The following is a 15,840-nucleotide window of genomic DNA, read 5'->3' on the forward strand; positions in this document are numbered from 1 at the left end:
GTTAACAATCCTATGTTTGTTAAGGAGTATCGGCCTATTGCCCTCATTGGTATGTTGTACAAGATTGTTTCCAAGATTTTGGCGACTAGATTGGCAAAAGTCATCGATGCTATTATTAGTCCGAACTGTCGTCGTCAAATTATAGATGGGCCGCTTATATTGGGTGAGGCCGCTTATATTGCGTGAAGTTATCAATCATTACAAATCGTGCAAGAAGAAACTTATGATTTTTAAGGTTAACAAATGTGATACATTTTTAATTTACTTTCTTGTCCTTTATATTTTTAATTTTTAATAAAATTTCAGACTTCATTAAAAAAGAAAATGAGATATATCTTTTTAACTGTAGTAATATGTATTAAATAATATAAATATACTTGGAATTTAATTGAAATTGAAAGAAAAAAATAATTTAAAAGAACATTCAGAGAGAGATGGGAATGTCGTCGGTTTTATTATCGTAATTCGTGTATTAAAATCTTATAATTCATTAGTTCAATCTTTAAATGTAATTTTGTTTTAGCTTTACTGTATATAAAAACAAAGTAAGATCACTCATTAACTATTGCGGTGATTACATAAATCTCTTACGGATGGTTCATAAATTTCGATACTAAATATCCATTTCAAATGAGTGAGTTGGGATGAAGCACCCCTAACCACCCTATTGTCTCCGCTACTGATTAAAAACTAATCAACAATATATGAAGGCAAATTAATCTCCATTTTAGACCTGTCATCAACATTCAAAATCACATCATCTCCAATTTCGAACTCTTTAAAGCAAGCAATCCTTCCCAATTCTTCAACTTCTTCGATCACAAGATCAAGCTTAGCAACCACCTCCACTAACAAAGCTGCAAACGCCGCAAATGGCAACGCCTCCGAAAATTCAAGGCTCGTGATTGCAATCTTACTCAATGTCGGCCTTAAGAACCTCCCCTCAGTTTCTACCGACTGTTTGGATACTCGTTTTGCTCTCCACTCGGATAACGCAGACGATTCTGTTTTTACACTTGATAATTGTTTTTCAGGCTTTGATCTGGTTGTTGCTGCCATTAATGCTAGCATGTTGGCAGTGTTGTTGGGCCCATTTGGCCCAAGAAAAAGGCGTGGTTGGGATTTCAAAGCGGTGTCCAGGTCTTGTAAGGCTTGATGAAGGTGATCCGAGAGTACTTCTGGTGAACATTGGCGATGGTGTCTTATGCTGTCTGCTAGTTCCATTAGTGCCTTTGATACTTCGGTTGCTAGACGAGTGCAAGGATCTTTAAACAACATTCGTACTGATTTTGGAGTCTGAAAAATAAACAAATCACGTGTAATTATAAAACTTATAGAATATAGACGCGTTCAAAAAAATGCTGCAAAAAAGGGTACCTGGATTTCAGTTTGCAAAGTTCCATGAAGAGCAACAACAGTATATCCAAAATGCCGAAGAACGGCTCCTAGCTTAACGTATTGTTGCCATGGAAATGGATTACAGTGCCATGAGTGTCGTGGCTCCCAACTTGCGTGTAAAGCCTAACATTTATTCAGATTTTGAAGTTAATTTTTTAAAGGCAAGGCCCAAAATGTAATTGGTGGGGATTGAACCTGGGTTTTAATCAGCTTTCGAAGTGTTAATAATAAAATGAAACTTAAATGACAGAACGTACCAGTGTTTCGTCAGTTGATTTAGAGTCCAAAACAGCTTTGTAATTATTGTAAATCGGATCTTCTATCGATGTATCATTCACCACACCTGGTTTTCCTTCATTAAAGTATTCGTCGACACAAGCTGCATTTAAAAATGATGTCTAGTTAGTTTTCGTGCTGGTACTGTTTTGGTATTGATAAACCTTAATTTGATGAACAAATACTATTGCAAAAATAGACGTTTAAACGATGTAATAACATACCTTCGATAGATTTTGCCAAACCTTCGATTTTAGAAACAGAGAAATTATGAAGATCTTCGCCGGACCAAATTGGAAAAACAAACAGGCTCATGAGAATGCAGACACCAGAACCAATAGCCATGGTGTAGAGACGCTCACGAGCTATTTTTAGCACATCTTCAACTCGATAGCTCGATATAGTAATCAGATTAAATGTTAAGAGGAATATAACCACACCATAATCATAATTCTTCTTTACCTTGGGGAAAAACCTCAAGTATGTACTCATAGCTCCTGCACAACATTCCAATATACAAACAAGTATTAAAGTCTTAAACATTAAGTCATTTTATGTTAATAAAACAAGGAATTTGCTAACGACGGCTCATAAGGCTGTCGTTAACGTGCAATAAAGTACTCTACAATCTAATAACCATCAGCATAAATTCAACACGTAACCGCCATGTACTATTATGCATGTTAACGACAACCCTCAGGGTTGTCGTTAGCAAAATCCATAAAACTAACATCTTTTTTGTTCCTTGCTTACCAATCAAAAAAACCGAAGCTCCAATAAAAACGGCGCTAAAAACCTTCCCACTTTCTCTAGCGATGAACTCAAATAAGAACGCCAAGGATCCTGCTAACAATGTTCCTAGACCTCTATTCAATCCTTTGCATAGAGTTGCACCTGTGTTACATATATCAGATTATAAATCATGAAATGTTTTATATATTATATTAATATTTACCAAGTGAAGCTTAAAAAGTGATTCAACCTGCAGTGAACTCAAGAACTACTACAACAGTCATGACAGCCCATATAACATTTTCGCCAACCCCTTTAAACAATGGCTCTAAAAGATATAGCAAAGAAACTAGTGTTAGTGATAAGCCAACTTTTAGTGAATGAATCGTCCTTCGCGGGTCATCTTGACCCACTTTCAATATATTTTGACATGTCGAGCATATAGATCTCTTTGTCGTCTCAGTATAAACTCGAGCTCGCTTCTTTAAACTATCCACTGTGGCGTATTTATCAGAAACAGCAACACCAATTGGACACATTACAATAAATAAATAAAAAACTCTGTATGAATGGATATATTGTAAATGGTCCTTGTTCCAATTGAAAAAATGTGAATTTGTATGAATTGATGATAAAAAAATGAGATCAATATACAGTTTGGTCTCAAAAATGTGTTAATAAGTTTGAAGGTCTATTGGCACCCTTATATAATTACTATTAGGTCTTGCTGCATTTATAAGGGGGGGACACGGGGTATTAAAATGCCTTTTGCATACACAAGATTTTTGATTTATAACTTTTCCTTTTAGGAGATATTGCTTGATTTGTATATGAATTGAGCAACTTGATGTTTATTTATTTTCACATTATATTTATATCTAAGGGAAATCTTTTAAGCTTAATCCCGTAAGTAAGAAGGGGCGATTTCGGTCAAAACTAAAGATGGTAAAAAAATCTTTACCCGATGGGAAATCTGAAACTCGATATTTTTGAACTGGGTTCGAGCCGGATAAATGGGTCTAGGGTCGGGTGTGGGGATGGTTTTCAGTTTTTTTGCGGGTCGGGGTCCGGGGATGGTTTTAGACACAAACCCGATTAACCGGCCCGAACGCAAACCAGATAACCCGCCCCGTAAACCCGATTTCTCGGCCCGTATACCCGATTACCCGGCTCGTATACACGAAAAAAGACTCGAATACATGTGGAAAAACCCATTTACCTGATAATTCGTAGGTAAATGGGGACCCGGATACCCGTGGAGAACCCTGTTTACCTGCTAGTTAATAACTAAATGGAGACCCGGCAGGTCTGGATTCAAGTTTGTAACGAGTTTTTTTAATCGAATTTGGGTTTGAGATTACCTAAACCGATCCCAAATTTGGCCGTGTCATCCTTAGTCAAAACATATACTTAAATGCATAGATTCTAATAAATCCTAGCAAGAAAAGGGGTGTCTTTGATTTTGTTTGTTTGATTTCGTTTTCTTGGCTTAAAAATAGATATTGTCATTTTTATTATATTTATTTTTTAAATTTTTTGTAAAAAGAGCCAAAGTCATATAATGCAATTCGTAGACAATACCTTGTTATCCAAGCACGACAAAATTTGTTTTACTGCTACTAAAAAATGTTCATATTAACTTATCGTGTTAAACTACCTGTTGCCCCATTTCCGTTAAATTTATAAACAATTGAGAACGTATTAGCACAATTGGGTTTGCATTTCGTCACTGGTAATGTATGTAGGTTCAATGAAAAGGGTAGAAGGTTTTTCCTTGTTCGGGCTACCGGGAGAGTGAGTAATCCGACCTCACACTCTACTCTGATGTACGCAGTCAATATGATTATTCGATGGCTGTTTCCACCCTTCCTAGACCACAATCAAATATTAGTCTTAGACATGATTCGAACCTGAGACAGGAAATCAGGTTCTCAACTACTAGACTATCTTGTGCTAGTTGAATTAGGTATGTTGGTCCGATTAAGGATCATTAACAACATTATACGAGCAAGATCAAAGACGATAAAGATAAATACTATGAATCAAACATAAATCAATATTATTAATATAAATGTTGAACTTACAATTGATTTAAACTGAGAAACATCGGTGGCCAGGGGAGATCGAGCATGATCTTCCCTATGCACAGGATCGCTAAAACGAGGCTCTCCCAATTAGGGTTTAGACTCTTGTCTCTTAACCCTAATGAACGCATTTAACTGATATATATATATATATATATATATATATATATATATATATATATATATATATATATATATATATATAGAGAGAGAGAGAGAGAGAGAGAGAGAGATAGAGAGAGAGAGAGAGAGAGAGAGAGAGAGAGAGAGGCAAACTAGACATTAACCCTAATGTGCCTCATTTATACGAATGAGACTCTAGATATTATGGCCCAACAGTTACATATGCTCATGTAACTGATCAGTTTCACGCGCGTAATACATCTAGGTGTGCTATATAATAATAAAAGTTATTCGTCCAACGATGACCACACAAATATGCATCAACAAGGTCCAATGAGAGATTTGAATTTGAATTTTACCCCATAACAAAATCTAAATCATGTTCGTGATGAGGATCGTATGTTGTCGTTGGCTAGTTATTTTTTAATAAAATTATTTCCCTTTAAATATATCCTGTTCGTGAAGTTTGTTTTTCAGATGTCCACTATAAAATGTAAAGAATCTAGTTGGTAGTTTCAAAACACCTACAATATTTAATTTTAGTGATAGATGATTGTGGCCGTGCGAGTTTAGGAAAAAAGTTTGTTTTGTTTTCACGTGTTGTCCATGTAAAAGTTATATTTAGATAGCATCAAAAGTCAATTTGTACTTGAAATCAATCTGAAAAAGAAAGTTGGGTCACAACTCACAAGGGTAGATTAAACATTTCCTACTTAGAACCTTGTCTGTCAAATTAATATTAATAAGTCGCACATAACTAATTCAATGGAGAGCAGTGTAAGTTAAACAGTACAAAAATCGGAAATGAACTTGTGAATGACATGTGTCCGCCATTAATTGGTTAGGCGGTTTAGGTGGCTCGCAAGACTTCAAATGGTCCACCGCTACATATTTAGCCATAGTAGTCCGTGTTAGAAAGATTAATGTATGTGGTTGCATAGCCACATATTGTGTATCACATAACAAACATAACTTCAGGTTTTATTGTTACATGTACTCTATACTTTTACTAATCTTTGTTTGAAATTAATTTATAGAAGCAATTTACGGGGAAATAAGTACAGTTTCCATGTTTAGACTAGCTAGATAACAAGAGACAAAATAAAAGCTTAACTAGAACTTTGACAAAATTTCATTCCTCGTCCCTGAAGTTTACATCAAATTTGACTTCATGTCCTTTTTTTTTTGCATTCCTCGTCCCTAATGTATCAAAACACTACATCCCTCGTCCTCTCGTCTACTTTCTGTCTATTTCAACCGTTAAATCAAGCATGTGCAAAACATGTGAGGGTATTTTAGTCTTTCTTTCTCTTTCATCCTTTTACCCTTTAATCTACAAGTTTTTATCTTTCACATAGAAACCCATCAAAATCCACCCAAACTGCACATCGATAACTTTTAAACCAATATGGAATTACAAAAACCTAAAACTAATAATCTGTACCCGCAAATCGTTCAATCAAACCCAGATTCATCATCACTATACACTCCATCTCACTATACACTCCATCTGCTCCATCTCTATACCCATCTCTTGATTTTGACCATGAAAACCTACTCATTGACACTCATCATAAGTCTTACGATCCAAACATATTAACATCATTAGAACCATCGGAAGAAATTATCATCAAGATCCCAAAGTCAATCATTCATTTAATCGATAAACACCAAAGTGTCGAACTTGCTTCCGGCGATTTTGAAATAATCCAGCTCCGACAAGGAACCGCCGTCGCCGCCGTTCTTGCTCGTATTGGTGACGTCATACAGTTTCCGTTGGCTAAAGATGAAGCAACTGTTAAATTAGATGGGTCGCATTATTTTTCACTTTACGAATACCGTCTAATTCAAGTTCGGATCTTGACCCGGATGATTTGTTGAACTATGGGTTAACGGTACCGGGTGAGATTTTAAAATGATTTTCGACACAGTACACAAGTAAATGATTTTAAAATGATTTATTATATTTGGTTTTTTTCTGCAATTATAAGTTATGCCAAACGACTCTGCATATTGTAAAATGATTTTCGACACAGTACATAAGTAACTTGAATCCTTTCAGTAAGTTTTTTGATATCTGATTGTTAAATCTGAAAGCTTTAAAGAGAATGAACATGTGTCATTTTGTTTTTGTTTTTTACTTCGATGTGTTGAATGGTTTGTTAGATGATAAGTTAGCCCAACCCGATTGTAGGCTTAGGTCCACTAGGGTTTTAGGTTTATTAGGGTTTGCATTGTAATATAAATATCACATCAATATTGAATAATTGATAATGCTAAAAACGAATATATATTTCATAGCATTATCCCCCAAGAAAGACAAGCTTTTAGTTGCAATTGTTCTATTTACAAGTGATATTCGTTTAAATAATAAAAGGTGAAGACAAAAGACAGATTCGACGAATTAAAGACGCAAACGACCAAAAAAGCTCAAAAGTACAAAGTGCAATCAAAATAGTTCAAATTATTGATGAGAAACGTCTCAAAATTACAAGAGTACAAGACGCGAAACGCAAAATACAAGATATTAAATTGTACGCAAGGACGTTCGAAAAACTGGAACCGGGACCAAAGTCAACTCTCAACGCTCGACGCAACGGACTAAAAATTATGAGTTAACTATGCACAAGAATATAATATAATATTTAAATAATTATATAAATTATTTATATATTATATTATATATTATAAACGTCAACAAACAAGAAAACAAAGAAGTGTGAGCTGATACCTACCACCATGTGATCGCATGGCCTGGAGGCACAAAAGCCATGCAATCGCATGGCCCTGAAATTCTGGCCACATGCCTATAAAAGGCAGGCTTTGCACGAACCATATATCCATCCATCTCTCTATCTATAAACGTGTATATATATATATATATATATATATATATATATATATATATATATATATATATATATATATATATATATATATATATTTATATTTTAATTTTAATTTTAATTTTAATTTTAATTTTAAATTCTAATAATAAGGGTATGTTAGCGAATGTTGTAAGGGTGTAAGTCGAAATTCTGTCCGTGTAACGCTACGCTATTTTTAATCACTGTAAGTTATGGTTAATGTTATTTTTAAATTAATGTCTCGTAGCTAAGTTATTATTATGCTTATTTAATGCCGAAGTAATCGTGATGTTGGGCTATTTACTAAAATTGGGTAATTGGGCTTTGTACCATAATTGGGGTTTGGACAAAAGAACGACACTTGTGAAAATTAGACTATGGGCTATTAATGGGCTTTATATTTGTTTAACTAAATGATAGTTTGTTAATTTAATGTAAAGATTTACAATTGGACGTACCTATAAATAACCATATACACTCGATCGGACACGATGGGCGGGATATTTATATGTACGAATAATCGTTCATTTAACCGGACACGGGAATAGATTAATAGTTAATAGACTTATTAAAACAGGGGTGAATTATGTACAAGGACACTTGGCGTAATTGTTAACAAAGTATTAAAACCTTGGATTACACGCAGTCGATATCCTGGTGTAATTATTAAACAAAGTATTAAAACCTTGTTACAGTTTAAGTCCCCAATTAGTTGGAATATTTGACTTCGGATATAAGGATAATTTGACGAGGACACTCGCACTTTATATTTATGACTGATGGACTGTTATGGACAAAAATCAGATGGACATATTAAATAATCCAGGACAAAGGACAATTAACCCATGGGAATAAACTAAAATCAACACGTCAAACATCATGATTACGGAAGTTTAAATAAGCATAATTCTTTTATTTCATATTTAATTGCACTTTTAATTATCGTACTTTTATTTACTGTCATCGTATTTAATTGCACTTTTAATTATCGTTCTCTTTAATTATCGCAATTTTATTTTATCGCACTTTTATTTATCGCAATTTCATTATCGTTATTTACTTTACGCTTTAAATTAAGTCTTTTATTTATTTTTAATATTTTACATTAGGTTTTAACTGTGACTAAAGTTTTAAAATCGACAAACCGGTCATTAAACGGTAAAAAAACCCCCCCTTTTATAATAATAATATTACTTATATACATTTTTATATTTTTACAAATATAGTTTTTAAAAATATAGTGTTAAGCTTGTTTAATTTTCCATGTGGAACGAACCGGACTTACTAAAAACTACACTACTGTACGATTAGGTACACTACCTATAAGTGTTGTAGCAAGGTTTAGGTATATCAATTCTATAAATAAATAAATATCTTGTGTAAAATTGTATCGTATTTAATAGTATTTCCTTATAAAAATAATACTATTTCCTAGTACACCTCGCACAGATCAAGTATTTTTGGCGCCGCTGCCGGGGACATCTAAAACGCTTAAAGCGCAACGCTATATAAAAAAAAGATTTTTATTAATTTTTAAGTTTACTTTTATAAAAATACGCTTTTATAAAAATACGTTTTAAATATTCAAAAATATAAAAAGAAAAACAAAATATTTATATATTTTTAATAGTTTGTTATATATTTATAAAATTATAAAATTTCTTTATCTTTATTTTAGTTTTTAAAATACAAGTTTTTATTTATTTATATCATTATTTATTAAAACACCAAAACAGAAAAGAAAAAAAATAAAATTACTCGAGGCCCGGTACTGTAGCAGCCCAGACTGTGGCCCGAAACCCTATCTCATGCGATCGCATGAGCCCGAAGGCAAAAGTCCATGCGATCGCATGAAGTACTCTGACACGCCACATTTGACTTTCAACAGCAATCATTACGGTATTATTATTAATTATAATTAATTTAAAACCCTAATTAGGTTTTACATATTTTAATATTTAGTTTTAGTGTTATTTAATTAATTTGTATTTTTAGTTTTAATTTAGTTTTATTAAATTATAAAATTAATAGTTTTATAAAATGAATAATATAAAAATAATATTTTTATAAAAATTGTACTTTTTACAACTTTAAGTATAATTTTATATTTTGTATCTTTTTATTTGTTTTAGCGTAATATTTGTATTTTTCGCTCGTTTTTAGTTTTAAGTCATAGTTTTTTCCATAGTTATTTTTATTTCTAGATTTTTAGGCTTTGCCGTAAAATCCCTTAAGTGCTTTTTCTTTAGAGTAAGATTTAGATGCTTTAGAATTTTGCGACGCTGTTCTAAGATTTTAGTACCTTTTTAAGTTATTGCCATTTGGGATATAGTTTTTCTTTTAAGCTTTAATATTTTTAGACGCAACTTTTAATTCTTAGTTTTTAGTTCCTTTTTAAGTTTCGACGAGCTACTTTCTTATTTTTATTTTTCGACGCCTTTTATTTTTCGACGTTTTCCGACGCGCTTTTTTTCTTTCTTATTTCTCGACATTCTAGTTTTTAAGACATAGAATTTTCTATTTCTTCTCTAAATTTATTTTAAGTGGTTAAATTGATAGACATCCAAATTTTCTGCTTCGTAGTAATAGTTGGATTTGTTAGTGGCTGAGTTGTGAGCTTCCGATTTAAAGGGTTCTGGCTCCCTGCTGCATCTATTGGCTATTGGAAACGTGGGCAAAAGCAGAAAAGTCTATTAATTTGATAACTTATATAATTTTTCTTATTTTTATAACTAATAGGATATTCAGTGAATGCACCAAGCAAAACGTTCACCACCTTTTGTACGTTCACCACCTGTAACCAGATCAAGACATCTAGCAAATATTGTCGCCGTTGATTTTTCTTTAGAATCGTCATCCAGTCGACCAAGTACTCCAATTCTAATTTCTGATAATCCATTTTTTGAACCCGACCTCACAATTGAGAATTCGGAGAATATTCAGGGACAATTCCTAGATCCTGAACCATTAATCTTTCCTCTGGAACCACCAATCATTCAAACAGAGATTGTTGAGGAACCAACCGTTAAATCAGAATCCTCTAGTGATTCAGATTCAACAAATTCAATCATGGAGAATCTGGAACCTCTAAGTATGAAAGACCGAATGAGAGCTAAACGTACTGGCCAAGGTCACGCAATTACTCAACCAGACATTAATGCGCCAGATTATGAAATCAAAGGACAAATCCTACACATGGTAACTAATCAATGCCAATTTAGTGGTGCACCGAAGGAAGATCCAAATGAACATCTTCGTACATTTAATAGGATCTGCACTTTATTTAAAATAAGAGAAGTAGAGGATGAATAGATATATCTCATGTTATTTCCCTGGACTTTAAAGGGAGAAGCCAAAGATTGGTTGGAATCGTTACCTGAAGGGGCGATTGATACATGGGACATTTTAGTTGAAAAATTTCTTAAACAATTCTTTCCGGCATTTAAAGCCGTGAGACTTCAAGGAGAAATTGTTACGTTCACACAAAAACCAAATGAAACTCTATATGAGGCGTGGACAAGATTTGGAAAGTTATTAAGAGGATGTCCGCAACATGGTTTAGACACTTGTCAAATAGTACAAATATTCTACCAAGGATGCGACATCACTACACGAAAAGACATAGACATAGCAGCTGGTGGTTCCATTATGAAGAAAATAGCAACTGACGCTTACAAAATTATTGATAACACTGCTTCCCACTCACATGAGTGGCACCAAGAAAAAGATATCGTTAGATCATCTAAAGCAGCTAGAGCCGATTCTAGCCATGACTTAGATTCCATTTCTGCAAAGATAGATGCTGTCGAGAGACGAATGGAAAAGATGACTAAAGATATTCACTCAATACGAATTAGTTGTGACCAGTGTGGAGGATCACATTTAACAAAAGATTGTCTCAGTATTGAACTAACAATGGAACAAAGAGAGAATGTTTCATACATAAACCAAAGGCCTGGAAATAATTATCAGAATAATTATTAACTGCCAAGACCGATCTACAATCAAAACCAGAATTATAACTGAAATGTTCCATACAACAATCAACAAGGTCCTAGTAATCAGCAAGTATCCAATAATACTTACAATCAGCAAAGACCTAATTTTCAAAACAAACCACCACAAACCGATGATAAAAAGCCGAATTTAGAAGATATGATGTCAAAGCTAGTTGAATCTCAAACTCAATTTTTCACATCTCAGAAACAAACCAATGAACAAAATGCTCAAGCATTTAGAAATCAACAAGCTTCTATTCAAAATCTGGAACAAGAAGTAAGTAACCTAGCAAGGTTAATAGGTGAAAGAAAACCGAGAAGTCTACCTAGTGATACAAATGCTAACCCCTGGAATGAAACAGCTAAAGCCATTACCACGAGAAGTGGTATTACACTTAAACCACCTAAAATGCCTGTAATTTCTGAGGACGCTATTCCAACTCCACAAGAACCACAACCTGAACAAGATAAGGAAACAGAACCGGTAGTTGAAAAGGTTAATGAAGATAACACAGTTAAGGCTAAACCTTATGTTAAACCATACCAACCACCACTTCCTTACCCGAGTAAAATGAGAAAAGAGAGACTTTAAGCCGAGCAATCCAAATTCTTGGATATGTTTAAACAGATAAATGTAAATCTTTCTTTCATTGATGTGATTTCAGGAATGCCCAGATATGCTAAATTTCTGAAAGATCTAATCACAAATAGAAAGAAAATGGAAGAACTCTCGGCCGTTACTATGAATGCTAATTGTTCTGCAGTACTGTTGAATAAGATACCAGAAAAACTATCAGATCCAGGAAGTTTCACAATTCTATGTTTTCTGGGAAGTCTTAGTTCAATAGAAGCATTGGCAGACTTAGGTGCTAGTATAAATCTAATGCCGTATTCACTATACGCTAAACTAGACCTTGGAGAATTGAAACCAACACGAATAAGCATACAACTAGCCGATAGATCAGTAAAATATCCTAGAGGGATAATGGAGAATATGCTAGTTAAAGTTGGTACTTTAGTATTTCCAGTAGATTTTGTTATTCTGGACATGGAAGAAGATTCTCGAGTTCCTCTCATATTAGGAAGATCATTCTTAAACACGGCTAAAGAAATAATAGACGTGTTTGGTAAGAAACTGACCCTAAGTATAGAGGACGAGAGTGTTACCTTTTCAGTGGATAGAGCCATGCAACAACCGCAATCTGCAGATGATACATGTTATTATATTCAAACTATAGAATCACATGCGGAATTGTTAGAAGAATTTCCAGAATTACAAGAAACAGGAGAATATTCTTTAGGAGAAGGAACTGAACCAATTGATGAAACTGAAATGTTAGCTACACTTATGGCTAATGGATATGAACTAACAACAGAAGAAATTCAAATGCTAAAAGAAGAAGACAGATATCGATACAAATCATCGATAGAAGAACCACCGACATTAGAGTTAAAGCCACTTCCAAACCATTTGGAATATGCTTATTTACATGGTGAATCTGAATTACCTGTAATAATATCGTCTTCTCTTACTGAAAATGAAAAATCTCAACTCATTTCTGTGCTAAAAGCTCATAAACCAGCTATTGCATGGAAGATTCATGATATTAAAGGAATAAGTCCTTCGTATTGCACACATAAAATCCTTATGGAAGAAGGTCATAAAACGTATGTGCAACGCCAATGAAGACTAAATCCTAATATGCAAGATGTTGTTAAGAAAGAAATTATTAAACTGCTAGATGCAGGTTTAATTTATCCAATCTCTGATAGTCCATGGGTAAGCTCAGTTCAATGCGTACCTAAGAAGGGTGGCATGACTGTCATCACAAATGGGAAAAATGAGCTTATTCCTACTAGGACTGTAACATGATGGCGTGTTTGTATAGATTATAGAAAATTAAATGACGCCACCAGAAAAGATCACTTTCCCTTACCTTTCATTGATCAAATGTTGGAAAGATTAGCCGGAAATAGTTACTATTGTTTTTTTGATGGTTTTTCCGGATATTTTCAAATTCCAATAGCACCCGAAGATCAAGAGAAAACCACATTCACGTGCCCTTATGGTACTTTTGCTTATAAACGCATGCCATTTGGACTTTGCAACGCCCCTGCAACCTTTCAAAGGTGCATGATGGCGATTTTTCACGACATGATAGAAGAATGCATGGAAGTTTTCATGGATGACTTTTCAGTCTTCGGTGATACTTTTGAAACATGTCTAGTTAATCTTGAACGAATGCTTATTAGATGCGAACAATCAAATCTAGTTCTTAATTGGGAGAAATGCCATTTCATGGTTAAAGAAGGCATCGTTCTTGGTCATAAAATTTCAAAGGAAGGAATTGAAGTGGATAGAGCTAAAGTAGATGTAATTGCTAAACTTCCGCATCCCACCAATGTTAGAGGAGTTAGGATTTTTCTAGGGCATGCCGATTTTTACCGACATTTCATAAAAGATTTTTCTAAAATTGCAACTCCTATGAATAAACTCCTAGAAAAGGATGCTCCATTCATCTTTTCAGATGAATGCATCAAATCTTTGAATATTCTTAAAGAAAAACTCACTAATACGCCGATCATGATAACTCCAAATTGGAATCTACCGTTTGAACTTATGTGCGATGCAAGTGATTTTGCAATGGGAGCCGTTTTAGGACAAAGGATTGAAAAACGATTTCAACCTATTTATTACGCTAGTAAGACGTTACAAGGAGCACAAACGAACTACACAACTACTGAAAAAGAACTCCTTGCTATTGTCTTTGCTTTTGACAAATTTCGTTCATATATCGTTCTAGCAAAAACGGTGGTCTATACCGACCATTCTGCTCTTAGATACCTATTTTCAAAACAAGATACTAAACCACGATTAATCCGTTGGATCTTACTCTTACAAGAGTTTGATATAGAAATCCGAGACAAAAAGGGAGCAGAAAATCTAGCAGCTGATCATCTTTCTCGTCTTGAAAATCCCGAATTAGAAGTTCTAAATGAATCGGCCATACAAGACAACTTTCCTGATGAATATCTATTGAAGATAGATTATAATGAAATTCCATGGTTTGCAGACTATGCAAACTATTTAGTATGTGGATTCCTTGAAAAAGGATTATCGTACCAAAAATGAAAGAAATTCTTTAGTGATATAAAACACTATTTCTGGGAAGATCCACATTTGTTTAAAAGTTGTCCCGATGGAATAATACGCCGATGTGTATTCGGAGATGAAGCTAGTCAAATCTTAAACCATTGTCACACAGGACCAACAGGAGGGCATTATGGGCCTCAGCTCACAGCAAGAAAAGTTTATGATGCTGGATTCTATTGGCCTACAATTTTCAAAGACGCACACCTTCTTTGCAAATCCTGTGATGCTTGTCAAAGGGCCGGAAAAATAAGTCAACATGATGAAATGCCACAAAATGTCATTCAAGTATGTGAAGTATTTGACATTTGGGGTATTGACTTTATGGGTCCATTTTCAAAATCTCATTATAATCTCTACATTCTCGTTGCCATTGATTATGTATCTAAATGGGCGGAAGTACAAGCTCTCTCAACTAACGATACACGAGTTGTAGTCAACTTTTTAAAACGTCTTTTTGCAAGGTTTGGAACACCGAAAGCTTTAATAAGTGATCAGGGTACTCATTTCTGTAATAATCAACTTGAGAAAGTTCTCAAAAGATATGGAGTAACTCATAAAATCTCAACCGCTTATCATCCACAAACAAGTATACAAGTTGAAAATACCAACCGAGCTTTAAAACGTATTCTAGAGAAAACCGTAGGATCAAATCCGAAGGAATTGTCCATGAAATTGGAGGATGCACTCTGGGCTTTTAGAACAGCCTACAAAACTCCAATTGGAACCACACCTTTTAAATTCGTTTATGGAAAAGCATGTCATCTTCCAGTAGAAATTGAACACAAAGCATTTTGGGCTTTGAAGACACGTAATCTTGATTTACATGAAGCCGGACGTCTATGGTTAAGTCAATTAAACGAATTAGAAGAATTAAGACATGAAGCATACGAAAATTCGTTAATCTATAAAGAAAGAACGAAGAAATGGCATGATAAAAAAATCAGAAGTTTAAAAGAATTTAAAGAAGGAGACAGAATTCTTCTTTTCTATTCACGATTCAAGCTATTTCCTGGAAAATTGAAATCAAGATGGTCTGGACCATTTATAGTCAAAAGACTTTTCCCATACGGAACGGTAGAATTAATAAATTCAAATGGGATTGAATTTAAGGTTAATGGTCACAGAGTTAAACATTACATAGATAGTCTGATGGAAGTTGACAATTAATCACAATTTCAACACCACAGCTAACTAAGTGTGAGGAGAAT

At 34.0% G+C, this 15,840-nt stretch overlaps 1 protein-coding gene across 1 annotated transcript; it reads right to left on the bottom strand.

Annotated features, from left to right (window-relative positions):
* Nucleotides 1-560: 560 nt before the first annotated feature.
* Nucleotides 561-2,971, bottom strand: LOC139861836 (aluminum-activated malate transporter 12-like). Its single transcript, XM_071850363.1, has 6 exons — nucleotides 2,657-2,971; nucleotides 2,428-2,568; nucleotides 1,899-2,171; nucleotides 1,656-1,777; nucleotides 1,378-1,521; nucleotides 561-1,296 (listed from the first exon to the last, which is right to left on the bottom strand). Exons 1-6 carry the CDS (start codon nucleotides 2,943-2,945, stop codon nucleotides 691-693), a joined length of 1,575 nt encoding a protein of 524 aa, XP_071706464.1. The 5' UTR covers nucleotides 2,946-2,971; the 3' UTR covers nucleotides 561-690.
* Nucleotides 2,972-15,840: the final 12,869 nt, after the last annotated feature.

Source organism: Rutidosis leptorrhynchoides, chromosome 1 (genome assembly GCF_046630445.1).
Source record: "Rutidosis leptorrhynchoides isolate AG116_Rl617_1_P2 chromosome 1, CSIRO_AGI_Rlap_v1, whole genome shotgun sequence".
Lineage (NCBI taxonomy): Eukaryota > Viridiplantae > Streptophyta > Magnoliopsida > Asterales > Asteraceae > Rutidosis > Rutidosis leptorrhynchoides.

Bases quoted from the DNA above. Each gene is read 5' to 3' on its own strand.
- LOC139861836 (XM_071850363.1), bottom strand. From the start codon at position 2,945: ATGTGTCCAATTGGTGTTGCTGTTTCTGATAAATACGCCACAGTGGAT. The intron at 2,172-2,427 runs GTAAGCAAGGAA...AATGTTGTGCAG, and splicing joins AGCTTCGGTTTTTTTGATTG to GAGCTATGAGTACATACTTG. The intron at 1,522-1,655 runs GTACGTTCTGTC...AATAAATGTTAG, and splicing joins AATCAACTGACGAAACACTG to GCTTTACACGCAAGTTGGGA.